Source organism: Drosophila bipectinata, chromosome 2L (genome assembly GCF_030179905.1).
Source record: "Drosophila bipectinata strain 14024-0381.07 chromosome 2L, DbipHiC1v2, whole genome shotgun sequence".
NCBI lineage: Eukaryota > Metazoa > Arthropoda > Insecta > Diptera > Drosophilidae > Drosophila > Drosophila bipectinata.
Genome location: NC_091736.1, coordinates 11,471,024 through 11,485,119, shown reverse-complemented (window position 1 = coordinate 11,485,119; position 14,096 = coordinate 11,471,024). Strand labels below are relative to the sequence as shown.

At 41.9% G+C, this 14,096-nt stretch overlaps 4 protein-coding genes across 6 annotated transcripts; 2 read left to right on the top strand and 2 right to left on the bottom strand.

Moving 5' to 3' along the window:
• The first annotated feature begins 271 nt into the window (after positions 1 to 271).
• On the top strand, positions 272 to 1,494 carry LOC108126686 (oxidative stress-responsive serine-rich protein 1). The gene has a single exon (XM_017243356.3). The coding sequence runs from the start codon at positions 459 to 461 to the stop codon at positions 1,296 to 1,298; it is 840 nt and encodes a 279-aa protein (XP_017098845.2). The 5' UTR covers positions 272 to 458; the 3' UTR covers positions 1,299 to 1,494.
• A 329-nt stretch (positions 1,495 to 1,823) lies between these two features.
• On the bottom strand, positions 1,824 to 7,417 carry rho-5 (rhomboid-5). Its single transcript, XM_017243769.3, has 7 exons — positions 7,092 to 7,417; positions 3,700 to 6,547; positions 3,302 to 3,643; positions 2,989 to 3,243; positions 2,671 to 2,928; positions 2,321 to 2,605; positions 1,824 to 2,240 (listed from the first exon to the last, which is right to left on the bottom strand). Exons 2-7 carry the CDS (start codon positions 6,520 to 6,522, stop codon positions 1,968 to 1,970), a joined length of 4,236 nt encoding a protein of 1,411 aa, XP_017099258.2. The 5' UTR covers positions 6,523 to 6,547; positions 7,092 to 7,417; the 3' UTR covers positions 1,824 to 1,967.
• Positions 7,418 to 7,699: 282 nt separating this feature from the next.
• LOC108126636 (dolichyl-diphosphooligosaccharide--protein glycosyltransferase subunit 1) lies at positions 7,700 to 9,308 on the bottom strand. Its single transcript, XM_043212592.2, has 2 exons — positions 8,686 to 9,308; positions 7,700 to 8,628 (listed from the first exon to the last, which is right to left on the bottom strand). Exons 1-2 carry the CDS (start codon positions 9,242 to 9,244, stop codon positions 7,838 to 7,840), a joined length of 1,350 nt encoding a protein of 449 aa, XP_043068527.2. The 5' UTR covers positions 9,245 to 9,308; the 3' UTR covers positions 7,700 to 7,837.
• Positions 9,309 to 9,772: 464 nt separating this feature from the next.
• Positions 9,773 to 13,908, top strand: dpr19 (defective proboscis extension response 19). 3 transcript variants are annotated; one of them, XM_017243318.3, is made up of 7 exons: positions 9,773 to 9,927; positions 10,528 to 10,665; positions 10,803 to 10,948; positions 11,044 to 11,254; positions 11,325 to 11,436; positions 12,542 to 12,915; positions 12,984 to 13,908. In XM_017243318.3, exons 2-7 carry the CDS (start codon positions 10,599 to 10,601, stop codon positions 13,229 to 13,231), a joined length of 1,158 nt encoding a protein of 385 aa, XP_017098807.2. In that variant the 5' UTR covers positions 9,773 to 9,927; positions 10,528 to 10,598; the 3' UTR covers positions 13,232 to 13,908. The 3 variants fall into 3 exon arrangements, with proteins under 3 accessions (XP_017098807.2, XP_017098806.2, XP_017098808.2); XM_017243317.3 differs by having other exon boundaries at positions 9,773 to 9,992; XM_017243319.3 differs by having other exon boundaries at positions 9,785 to 9,871.
• The last annotated feature ends 188 nt before the right edge of the window (positions 13,909 to 14,096 follow it).

Here is a 14,096-nt window from a genome sequence, read left to right as displayed (position 1 = left end):
ACATCGAGCTTTTTCGTAAAATATTTGACTTTTAATATCGTTATCACCTGGAATCCCCATTCTTTATAGTAGTATCAAGAATACGAAATAAAACAACTTTCAACCTTCTATTGATTTAAATTTTAAAAATTAAATCAATATTTTGTCCACTGCTGGTAATTTTCCATCCCTCGATAAGGAAACGGTGATGTTACCTTGACAGTGTTGAGTATTGTTGAAAACTATCGTTCGATACTATCGTTAACAATGCAGTTTCATAGCTAGATCTAGAAATAAAATAGCAACCCTGGTGTTGATACATCTCTGTTTATATGTACACATACATACAACAGAAAAATAATAAAAAACGGAGAAAAAAGTGAATTTCCTTCACTAAAGAATAATAAACACATCGTAAACCAGTAAAGGGCAATATTATATTCAATTGCAAGCCCCAATAAGGCATTTTCTGAAACGCCATGGCCTCCGATGAGCTGCCAGCTGATTTGGACAAGCTGAAAATAACACAGACTCATCCTCTCTTGAAGTCTGTTGAGAGGAACCCCTTCTACGCTGCAGACAATGGATTCGACAGATCGTTTCCGGGAGACACTGCGGAACCAGGACCCAGCATCAAGGGCAGGATTACCCATCTTTGGAAGTGCAGACCCAGGCGAAGGTCCGAGAGTTGCCTGGACGACTGCAAGCAGGAAGAGTCGCTTGCTGCATCCGAAACGTTTGATATTGTCAGTCCCTTGAGCAGTTCCCATGGCGTGCAAAAATCATCACAGAAACGGAACTATCTAGCCCCTGCGAAGAAGAATATATTTCGACAGCCTATTTTGAGGTCGTTGTATGGCTGTGAGCATGGAAAATGTCTGGTCCGAAGTGGTCGGATATATATAGTTAAATCAAAAGAGGAGGATTCACACGCCAACGAGGATTTGAAGCCGAGCTCCAGTGGAAAGTGCACCTTTAGCGATGTGATTGGCGAATGTAATGCCTTACTAGATGAATCGGCTAACAGCTGGCACATGTCGAAGAATTGCAACTCTTTGAAGACTCACAACTCGGGAGGTGGAGCAGAGGTTGGTCAGCTTCCTATTGCCAAGTGCGACACGTCTGCCGTTTCCGTAGCTTCAAGACCACTGTCAGCTGTTCCATTAATGGGAGCTACATGCTCGCAACAGGCCAGCTATAATTCCACGAACCCCGGCAGCTGCGATGATGTTACCATTGGAGAACTCGCCAGTTATTTGGATACCATTGTTCATATCCCCAAAAAGATGTCCTCAATGGCCGAAATGATGTACACATAATTATCCCATCACGGCTGCTATTCATTGTACGTTTACTCCGAATATAGTTTTAAGAATTAACTGTAAAATTTCTATGTTACTTGTGAATTTAATTACACAATTTCTGCCCTCTGTATCTTCAGTTGAGTAATCTAATATTTATACTGTATAATATGTACATAGTCATTGGTATATTACAGCATTTCTAAACACACAATCTGCATTTTAATTAACATTACCTTGAAGGTGACATTTGTTCCTTGAAGGTTCAAGGTCTTCAGTTTGAGGTTTAGAAACAGTGGACATCTATGGAATTCCATAATGAAATCATTTGAAGGAGTTTGTCTGGAACACATCTAGGAACTAGAGAAGGTTCTAGAAGTTTCCTTTCTTGAACAAAAGAGGATTTTTATTTTCGGGTTTCTTGGATTTCCTTGTTTTAAAATCGCACATTACTTCTTTATCAAAGCGATTGACTTTCCATTACTTAATGAAATATAATTAAAGAAAACAATATTAGATAGAATTTTTTTTAAGACTAATCATTTATTATTCATTTGAAGTTCGGATTATACATACATAAATAGACATTCAATGCGTTATTCATATAATGTTTATCTATTTGTGCACTCAAACTTGACAAATTTGTTGTTTTCATGAATTAATTCGATTCGATTAATATGTAAAATATTAAAGGACGTTAAATTCAGTATTATTAATGTAACCTAAATATTTGTGGTTATTTTCGGAGCGCACCGATTTGAATTCAGTCATAAGATTAGAGTGGTTGTTCTTGCTTGAAAATCGAATGGGAGTGAACACTTTCTTAAGCTTTGATATATTTCCAATACTTTTTTTAATTCGATCACTATAGTTTGAAAGGTGATTAAACGAACGACTATACTCTACTTCCTGCCATTGTTGAACGCTCGTTTTCCGCGGCGCAGCGGGATATAAAATGTGCTGGAAATAAATTAAATCAACGAGCCATTTTAATTTACACCTTATGTACTTTTTCAAAATCACTATGTTCTAGTACCCACCGAAACGAGAGCTTTTTCGGTGAATGTAACGCTTTTTCTAATAATGTCATCCGAGTGATGATGATAATAATATTGGGAGTTTTGCGTCTGTGAGTATCGGGTATTACTGCTTACAATATCTACGCCATGATGGTCGGTATTGGTGAAATTGTCGTATCCATTATTATTACTAAACATATCTACAAAGCTAATGGAATGGAATTCACTGGGATGAACATAAAACGTTACGATCATAGCCGTATAAACGACAACATGAAACAGGATGCAAGTCCAAATCAGATTTATCTGAAAGCCAAAGTATATTTAGTATAAATATCTAATCTATCTATCTATTTTTGTAAATACAATACCTTTTTCTTACGACCGTATTTCGTGAAGGATGTGAATGGAACTAGGGACACAGTTAAAAGGCAGCCACACACCACTCCGGCGAGCAATCCCAGGAAGTTAAGCTGGTAAGGCAGGGTTCCGATTCCGACCAGCACGCTGCACAGGAGCAGCAGCTTGAAGAGAGCAATATGCGGCTTGTGAAGATATTTCCAGTGCATCCACACCAGAAGTGCGATCAACGAGGCCACCACGCCACTGAGAGATGCCGAAGGCCCAACCTGATGAAATGTTTTTTATTGAAATAAGTGGGGTTCCATCAGATTAAATAGAAGTATTACCTCCGGGCGATGGGGCACCAAAATGGCGCTCGTCAGATTTCCTGCAAAGCCCGACATTATATAGACAATCGCAGTACGAACTGTGCCTATCAGGCGCTCCAAGTCCGCCAAAAACAAGTGCTGAAAAATAAGTGTGATGGCCAGGTGCAATATGCCGGCGTGCATGCAGAGCGATGTCAGTAGTCGGTAGAACTGATCCGGAGTCTCCACGGATATAAACGGGAACATGCCGCATACATTATTTAGGCACGATATCTACAAAATAAAATTATTTAATAAAAGCTTACTGGTATAAGAATTAAAGTATATGTACCTGTGAACACAGTGAGGCTTCCTCGTGAAAATATCCTTTTATAAAGTCGCAGTATTCGCGAGTGGTTATCCTACACTCGCCGTACAAGCCCGTGCAGCAAGGATGTCCTATTACCTCGCAAACCATGTGCTCGGAGGTGTGATCCTTGTAGCGATATCGCTGCGTAAACGAATTGGTCTTGCGGCAGATCGGCCACTTGGTGATGTCGTCCGGCCACTCGTAAGGCGCTATTGAGGCTGGGGCATCGCAAAATTTCGGATCCAGTCCGCAAACGGACCCAGAGATTCGTCCTCCAGGTCCAGATTCGCTGGGCGACCATTTCTTCCACGTCGAGATTGATTTCTGGATATAGAAGTATCTCAAAGATTATTTCTAGAGATTTTCTAGATTTTACCTACCGTAGGATAAAGTCCCCTAATGGAACACTCCGCTTGGGAGCTTTGAACGCAGCCAGAATCGTCGTTGCGGATGCAGCAGGCGGTCTCCCTCTCGTGGCGTCGCGTCTTTGTGACCACCTCCGTGATCTTGATGTCGCGGCGCATGCAGGCAGCAAACTTAGCTCCCATATGCACCAAGTCAATGTGCCTCGGGCCGATCCACAGATTCCGTTGCTCCACATGCTGGACAGTCTGCAGGCTGAGGCTTGTCACCAAGACCTGCCCCGTCTTCTGCTCCGAACCGATCCCGATCGGGGCAATGCCGTAACAAATAATAGACAGGATGAGCACTACAATCTGCACGGTGTTTATCCAGTAGGTGAAGAAGGGTCGATGATCGGTGCGGTCGTCCAGGTCATTTACGGAAAAGTACTTGATGCATCGGAGTGGCGGACGACGCGAGTTCTCCAGCACACCGTCCAGCAGCTGAGCGGTGATCCGATTGCCCCGGTTGCAAGTGGAGGTGGTGGAGTGCGAGGTGCGCATCGTGGGTTGCATCTGGCTGGACACCGAGTTGCAGAGAGGAATGTGAGCGGCCACGCCGGGATGTGTTGCCTGCTCGCTGCCGGTGAGGTTGATGTCGCTGCTGGCATTCCCACTACTGTTCAGAGCCGAGGTGCGCCACCCATTCTGCTGCCGCTCCGCCATGTAGACACTAACCCCCACACCCATGCCTCCCGCAGTAGAATCCGTACAGGTTCGAGATTTCGCTGCCTGGCGTCCAATCTCGGAACCATCGTCATTCAGCGAAGTGGCCGAAACTTCGCAGGGGCTGTCAAAGAACACCTCGTCTTCGATGATCGCCTCCAGGCCGTCGGTCAGGCAGTCGGCATCCGGCTGCTGACCGCTCTGGGTGGTGGTGACGTGCATCGGAGCAAAGCTGCGGGACCACTGCCAGGGACAACGCACCTTGTGCATTTGCATGGGTCGTCGCTTGTGGAACATGTGCACCAGATAGCTCACCATGGCCACAAACATGTATCCCACCGAGGCCTTGCGCTCCACGAATTCACCGGCCAGGAAGTCCCTATTGGTGTAGCTTTTCTGCCTAGCCATGTCCAGTCCCATGGCATCCTGAACGGGCAGGATGTCCGGGCGGTCGGGTGCATAGTTGCTATTGCCCTGGTTGCTATTCACCTGACCCACATCTTCGCCGGCAATAGCTTGCTGCATGTGATACTCCAGTTCGGAGTCGAACATCCCGAAGCAGCGGATAGCCAGACGTCGATGACGTCCCTGCCACAGGGCACAGTCGGCCGCCTCCGTGCTTGGCTCTACCCCAAAGAACTGGGCGGTAGCCCTTTTCAGATAGATCCCAATTCGTTTCTTGCACGACAGATGATGCATCTGGGGCTGGGGCAGAACCTGCATAGATTGATGCTGCTGCGTCTGGTGGTGCATGTGCTGAACCCGTGGATTTGCCACCATCTGGCTTCGGTAGAGTTGGTGTTGCTGTTGCTGCTGCTGATTCGCCTCCAGTTGCTTGGCTACCATTCCGGAGTCCAGGCTGGCATTCGGTGCCAGCTGTCCCTCACCCAGACCCGATATGACCGGAATGGGCATCGGCACGGGCATAGAAATGGGCACCGGACTAATGGGTCCCGTGGTCTGGGTGGTCTGGTGTACTCCGGTGGTGCGGCGCACTGTGTTGCAGTGCAGACAGGTGCCCGACGGGTTGTCTACTTCCAACTGAGTCACTGAAGCCCCACCCGGAGCCACAACGATCACGGAGTCGCTGTCTTCCTGGCCCCGATGACGGCTCATCATCTGCTGGGGGGTGTCACCGCCTACGGACGCCCCAACACCGACTCCTCCGTGGTTTACTGAACGAGGAGCCGCCGCAGTGGTAACTGGTGAGCAAGAACTGACCGCCGAGAGGACCAGGGACATACTGGTCGAGGGTGCCGGAGAGGGGGAGGTGCAGGCCGGCGAACAGCTGGAGTTGTACGTCTGCGAGGTCCGGCTGAGGCTGCTGTGAGAGGACTCGCCGTGGCAGCATTTGGAGCGAAAGTTGTACGGCATATTGGCGTACTGGGACTGTGACTGCGACTGACTGGATGCGCCTGATGATGACCCGGAAGCGGCTGGTGTGGAGGCAGTGAGGGTGAGGTCGGTGTAGAGATCCATGGCAGGCGGTGGCGTGGGCACGTATCGCTTCACCGGAGTGTGCACCGTGGATCCCAAGTAGGCGTTGTAGTTGTCGCACTGGGCCAGCGGCAAGGGTACATTGGAAGGCAGTAGGAGGCGCGTGGAGGAGACAGAGGGAACGGCCGAAGGGATCCCACCCATGGAGTCCATCATCTTTGCTTGAGGGGTGGCCTGGGACTCGCGATATCGCTCCAAGCGGTATCTGGAATTGGGCGAAATGCCACGCTGATGATAGTTTGCGCCAGCTCCTATTCCATGTTTCTGCACCACCGGAGGATTTTCCGACTTGCACGACTGCGCGGGCATCTGGTTGGCCACACAGGTGGCAAAGCAATCACTGTTGGGAGCCGGCGAGGGAGGAGGCACACCCCTGTTGGGATCATCGTATTTCTCCAACGGCGACAGCTTTAGTTTGCCGGAATGTGGCTGAAAGCGTCCCGACGAGAGGCTGCAGTACATCACATCGCACTCGTTGGAATCGAGTGCTAACTGGAGCTGGTTCTGGAAGTTAATGGACTTCCGTCGAGTTGTGCTCATGCCACTGCCAGTGCCACGCATCCCGGCGTGGCCGTTGTCCGGATTGCCCTTCTCATTCCTCCTGCTGCTGTGTCCCAGGTCAGCTCCATTCGAATTCATAATCGAGGAATCACTCTTAGCCGGTCTAACAAATAAAGTTAAAAAATTCAAATCAAATATTTTATCAACTGACTCACAAAAAATTAAAAACAATTTTAATATAGAGAAGCGTTTGGATTTTAAAATTTTAATTAAAATAAATCCTATACCCTTTACTTTTATTTATCTTTTGTTAGTTTTTATTGGAAGTTTTAATAAAACTCACAAAAGAAACATTATTTTTCACATTTTTCTTCAAAAAATCCTAGTAAATATTTTTAATTGGATGCTTTTTGGTACCACATCTCTATTTCAGATACAAACAATAGAAAAAAGGGCCAAGGGCGCACATGAGTAATCCGGAACCCCAATTCTTATAATGAGGATTCTTTTAATAGGGACAAACACTTTTTAAGCAAAAGTCCTCTTTTTAAAACTCATATTTATAAAAACAAAAAGAATTTTCTTTACTTTTAAGTTAAGGAATTTCCACTCATTAGCACGATCAAGAAACTTTTCATTATTTAGAAACAAATACTCAAAAAAACAAAAATATAACACTTATATTAACGTTGAAACTATTTAATTACTTTTGCTGATCCTGCGGACACTTATTAGAGCCTTAAACTGTTTTTTTTACTTCATTATTATTTTGGTTTTAATTCTGTTTACAGGCTGAAAATTCTTTTATCGATTTTCCACAATCCACTCCATTTTATGGAAGCACTTGGGCATCCAACTTGGTTTCAAGAACCCGAGGACCGAGGACCGAGACCGTTCTTCAATGCATTGCGCTATTATTTTGCTTAAAAATCTTTTTGGATTGATTTATTAATTTTTTATAACCATTTTTTTAAGCCACAAATGCATATGTACACAGCACACTCGTCGAAAAACTGCAAACCACTCGATTCAAATTTTTCCTTCTCACGCGCATGTCTGAAAATCCTCATGCTTGAGATGACACAAATTATCCTTCCTATGAACCCATGAGGAAATTTTCAGCTAACAGCTAAATATTATTTCCATATATAAAATATTTTTTTTATAACCCAGTTTTTCAGTATCCTATGCAATATAAACAATTTCCAAGCTCCTAAACTTTAAACTCATATTTTTAAATTGAAAAGTATCGTTTTTCTAACCTTATTAGTTAGTGCTTAAAAAATATCAAAATATTTAAAAATAAATGCCAATCTTTATAATTTATTATTTGCAATCAAGTGCAGCATCTTTATTATTATTTTCTGGTTTTGGAAATAGTTTTGAAACTTGTATTATCGAAATTATTTTCACATGAGAATATCTATGTATATGACAAAACATTATAATGTACTTATTCCTTATGCGAGTGTGAGGTGATTGAAAAGTCCAATCGTAAGAACACAATAGTGAATACAAAAATAATGTAAATGAAGCCGCTAACCAGAAGAGGCTCTTGCAGCAGGGAAATTTTCGAGAAGCTGTAGTAGAGCGTGAAATCGGAAATGTGACTTTCGACCAAATTGGATTTGGAGAATGAAATCACGGGACGGCCTGTGGTGTCCAGATAAGTGTGCACCAGCTCGTTTGGCAGCCTGCTAATGGTATAGGGCGTCGACAGTTTGATATCGCTAGAGCCCTCGGGCAAAATAATCTTTATGGTCGCCTCATCGATCGCCATGTTATCGTAAATGTGGTCGATTAAATGCATCTTTAGCTGGTATTTGGTGCCATCGCTGAACATGTACTCGTAGGATGGGACATTATAGCCGAGAGTGTACTGCGTTTTCCAGCCGCCGAACAGGGGGAATCGCGGGCGCAGCTCAAGCTCAATGAAGTCGCGTCCCGAATTCATGTTTGAGGTAGAGATGTTGCCGTTTGTATCCCGGTAGTAGACACCAGAAGCAGATGCTGGCAAATAGGTTTTGTACGATTTCAGGGCAGACTGTCCGGAGCGACCCTCCTTCTGGAAATCGTACCTCGAGAACGATCCCTTCAGTTTGGCGCCGGTGTGGGTCATTTGGATGGATTCTTTGACAGCAATGTTGCCCCAGTGGGAAATCTCCAATGTTCGCTCCAGAGTATTGACAGTCACAAAGGGGGCGGAGTTCTCATAATGGATTGAAAGAGGTTCCAGGCTGAAAGCTGAAATATAGAATAAATTAGTTGGAGTCTTCTCAAAATGGACCTTTAGCTCGTTACCTTCTACATTTTCGTAGGGACCGAAGGTGATTTTGCTGGAGGCCACCGAAAAAGGCTTAACTTGGGTGTGAGACAGTATGTTAGAGGAGCTGAGCTTGGCACTGGTCTTCTGCGAGTTGGTCTTGTATTTTGAGTAGAAATGCAGATGTCCAATGTACTTCACGAACTGTTTGTCGTTCTGTCTGATTTCCAAGGGGTGCGGCAGAATATTCTTTGAGGAGACGGTCTCCACCACAAAGGTTTGCTTGGAGGCGGCCTTCGGGAAGGTGAGGGTGTAGCTTTCCTCGCCCTTAACCAGCTCGTTTTTGCGGATCTGGACATTCTTGTCGGCATTATCTTTCACCGAAATGTAGGCGAGACTTGGCTCGCCAACGAAAAACACGTACTCGGAAATCGGCTTGCCGGCTGTGTCTTCGGCCGAAATTTTGGTGGTGGCCCGCACGAGCTGGGAGGTTAGGTCCAGGCTTCTTTCCACATTTAGATTGACAATCTCCGCCTGCACTTTGGATATGGACAGGAGGGCTCCTAAAGCCAGGAAAATAACAATATTCGTTGCCATTTTCAGCTCAAATTTGGACACGTATTTTAAAAGAATGTCAATGCCGTATGGGAATTTTAGTACATTTTGAGCCGGCTTTGCCAGTGTGGCCCGTTGTTTCTTTTTTGTTGGTGTGATTAGGGCCTTTTAGGCAACCGATTGGATTTTATTTGTAAATCATTAGTTAAGGTATTAGTGAAAACATAAATACTCTATTTAGTATTATTAAACGGCTATTAAATAAACGTTTTCTTTAAAGCAATACTTAACGCAATGCCACCTGCAAGGAATATACGAACCGGGTAATAAATAGCATAGACAAGAACCACACTGAGACAATTTTTCGTCTCTTTCGCACGATTTTCCATCTCTTTTCCGTTCGGCAAAAGGCTGCAGAAAAAACGCGCGCGACTTTTCTGCACCTCGAGTGTTGAAAAACGGTTAAAATTTGATTTGAACCAAAGCATAGACAAGAACCACACTGAGACAAAAAGTGTTGGTCCAAGTAAAATTGTCGACCCCCTAATGCGGTTGCGTCAGTTATGTCGACAATATTTTTTGCCGAACTTCAATTTAGTCTACGATTGGCCGTAGACGATTAAACGAAGTTGTTCGCCGGGAATTGAATGGATACGGTTGGGGCACCAAGTAATTCGAATAGGAATTGTGCCATTTTCTCCAAACACACACCTACACACACCTAGGTGCAAATATATTAAGAATGCAGTGAAAAAAGGGCATCACGAAAGTCGGTCTGCTCTCTCTGATGGTCAATATATATATAAATTTTACAAAACTCCCCTACCTGTGTATCTGTGAAAATGTGTAACTAAGAAATTCTTATGTACGCATGTATATGCTACATGGTTGCATAAACAATTAATACGGAAATGCGCGAAAACGCATAAGTTTTCATGTATTTTCTGTGTATGCATTTCCTTTGCAAGTCCATGTAAATATATATGTAAAGGTGTCTATTTTTACTCCATTCGGGAACATAAAATATATATGTGTGTGTATATGAATTCATATTGCATGTACAAACTTACGTTTGTATATACCCAGTGCAAGCAAAAAAGCACATAAACGGATATCAAGGATTTGCAAAACAGAAAGAAAACTGTGAACAAACTATGAAATTATGAAAATATATTTGCGTGACTGTTACATGTAATTTTACTGGTGTAGAGTATCTTAAAGATACAAATACAGACACGTATATTCGCTAAGGATACACAAGCATGCATTCGATGGAATTTGCACAAATATTTGTAACAAAAAAAAAATACATACTCTCGTTGCAGAAGAAAATGTTTCGGGTATAAAGTGAAATTGCTAAAAGTATACGATCTGTGGAGTTACGAATTTGGGAATAATGGAACCGAAAAGATGGCATTTGCATTTATCATGTTTTTTGCTACTCCTTAGTTCAACCTTTTCTGGTAAGTAAATAAACTTGATTGAAAATGATTATTTGTGACCTAGAAGCTCATTCGCATGGTTGTATGCTACAGATTATTTCAAAATGCTAAGAAGTGCAAAAATTTATATTTAACTAATAACCTGTATAATTTTTCAGATGTTGGAAAAATAACGTCTTCTCAAAATCATTTTGGAAACACTATACAAAGTCAATTTAATACAAAAAACAATACCCGTGTTATTGCACAAAAAGGGGGTCTTGCCATTTTACCGTGCGTGGTAAAAGTCAACTCTCCGGCAACGGTAAGACACGATTTTGTTTGGCCTTTAGCCAAATTAGATTTTTTCTTGGGATTGGCTTGGGTCATCAATATATTAAAATTTGAAAAATATTTTAGGTTTCTTGGATACGTAGAAAGGACTTTCAGCTCCTGACAGTGGGTCTATCCACGCACAGTAGCGACAAAAGATTTTTGGTGGAACATACACGCCACATGGGACATTGGTCTCTAAGGATTAAGGCAGTGAGAGAGGAGGACCGAGGCTTTTACGAATGCCAATTGTCAATTTATCCAACTCAGTCAATTGTAATAGAATTAAAAATAGTCGGTACGTATATACATATTTCAATAGTGTTAAGTATAAATGTGATTAACTAATGATTTATTTACAATATTAGAAGCGGTAGCGGAAATATCTAGTGCCCCAGAGCTCCATATAGATGAGACTTCAACTTTACGACTGGAATGCAAACTAAAGCGAGCAACGGAAAATCCAGCATTTGTATTTTGGTAAGAAATCATAAATTTATTAATCAGAAAATCCCTTTAAAAGAATTAAAAATGCATGAAGAGTACAATATGTCCCCCAGGCCCAATACGGTGTCCATATCTTGGCCAATTTTCTGTCGATCCTTAAGCGGAATACCTTAAACGATTTGTAGATAGATTCTCCACTATTCTGCATAAAAATCCTGAGACAAAATATTTTTTAGATTTTTTGTTCATTTTTCGTGATGGGGTTCCTGAAAATGGGATTTCCCCCACAGTGATGGCTATATCTTCCCCAATTCTCATCCGATTCTCAAGCGGAGTACCTTAAACGATTTCTACATCGATTCTCCACCATTCTGCATCAAAATCCTGAAACAAAATATTTCTCAGATTTTTTGTCAACTTTTTGTGATAGGATCCCTGAAAATGGGGTTTTCCCCTATATGGCCCACAGTGATCGCTATATCTTCCCCAATTCTCATCCGATTCTCAAGCGAAGTACCTTAAACGATTTGTAGATAGATTCTCCACCATTCTGCATCAAAATCCTGAGACAAAATATTTTTCACATTTTTTTTCCATTTTGCGTGATGGGATCCCTGAAAATGGGGCTTCTTCCTATATGGCCAAGAGTGATGGCTATATCTTCCCCAATTTTCATCCGATTCTCAAGCGGAGTACCTTAAACGATTTTTAAACTGATTTTCCACCAATCTGCATCAAAACCTCAAAGGAAAATTTTCGAACAATATTTTTCAAAATTTTTGCCTTGAGCCCCCTTGAAAAACACGAGTTTCCATTTATGGCCCAAAACGGTGTCCATATCTTGGCCAAATTTCAGTCGATCCTTAAGCGGAATACTTTAAACAATTTGTAGACAAATTCTCCAACAATCTGAATCAAAAACTCATAACAAAATTTTGGATCAATATTTTTCAAAATTTTTCACATTATGATCCCAAAACAATGTCCTATCTTGGCCAACTTGCCAAGTCAGAACAAATTTGAAGATTAAATCCCAATCGAATTCCTTAACATTCTATTAATAATGACAATAAATTGATATAAATTGAACAAAATTGTTAATATTATTCATTACTAAAAACAATTTTACTCTTTACAGGTACCATGATAGTAAAATGATTAACTACGACTCCCAAGGAGGATTCGTGGTGACATCAATCGGGCAGAGTAACTTGCAAGGTGGACAGGGGTATAGAAGTTCCCCGGCAAATAAATCGCGGGCTACCGCCAATGCAAACTCAATGGATACCGCCCATAGCGCCGCAAACAATCTGTTGGGAAGCTCCGACAATTTGAAAGGATCCAATCCGCCCTCCTCAATACCGTATTTCCAGGCACACCAATCCTCCTATCTCCTTAATCCTTCAGTAAGCGTCCTCACTGTAAAGCAAGTTAATTTCCGGCATGCTGGCAATTATACGTGCGCCCCATCAAATGCCCGCCCAGCCAGCATTACAGTACATGTTTTAAGAGGTAATATTATCCTAAAATGATATCCCTACTGTCCTATATAGCTGAAGTATATGTTCTAATTGAAACAGGTGAGAAAACGGCAGCGATGCAGCACGCCAATCGGACTATTTTGGATTCTGAAAATAGCGGAAACGGAACTTTTGGATTGATAAGCTTAGGAGGACTTAATGGCACTGCCAGTGTAACACTGACCGAAAGCCTATTGCATTTTTATGGGATGTTCCTGCTAGTAGCCGTCGTAGTTTTAGATCGATTCTCATTAGCAGCAACTCACAAAGTATTCTTAGCTTCCATCGTAGTTCTTTTGCATAGCTGAAACATATAATTGACGATACCTGGAGGAATGGAGCCACTTCAATCATTCGAAAATAAAGAATTGATATTTTCAAATAGAAGATGTATATAGATCATTGACATACCATATATTAAACAAATTGTAAGACATTTACGTATTTTAAGATTAACTGTAAATAGACTTCCATTACATGCAATGTATTGAATTGAGAAATAAGAGAATTCAAAGAACTTGTTAACCAAATCTTAAAAAAAAATGCGAAATCGTTAAATCAAAATGGATTTAGCAAAGCAGAATTGAATGGCTCGAGGTGGTACGATATAATGTATGCTTAGATGTTCATATTTATTGACTGGTACTGACATTTTAATGTTAAAAACAAAGGAATTAGAATAAATTATTGATAAAACAAGAAACCATACCAATTTGTTACCTAATAACTCGAAAAATTTGATCGTCACCTTTAAACTGTTATTCTGCTCAGTGTTCGATATTTAGTATATAGAAGGATTTATGTAAGCACCTTTAGAAGTATGGTAATTCGTATATTGTATGTACAACTGTAAATAATTATTACTTTCGTGAGCGTTTAGGAAGCGCTGTCTTGAATCCAAATGGGCCTAAATGCCTAAATATTGTTTTGTTTAAATTAAAATACGGAATGCATACAAGTCAATACATTTTGTTGCAAAATACCAAGGTTTTAAATAAACAAATCCATTTTAAAAAATAATCTATGCTCTTTTATTTGACTCATCTTTGGGCTATTACCTTTCAGATAATTTGTAATTTGTTTTTAATAAACTGTCCCTGATCAGATATAATAAGGTTTAATTTTCGTCACCTATGTGGACAGCCCTCTACAGAACTCTGGCAACGCTCGCGC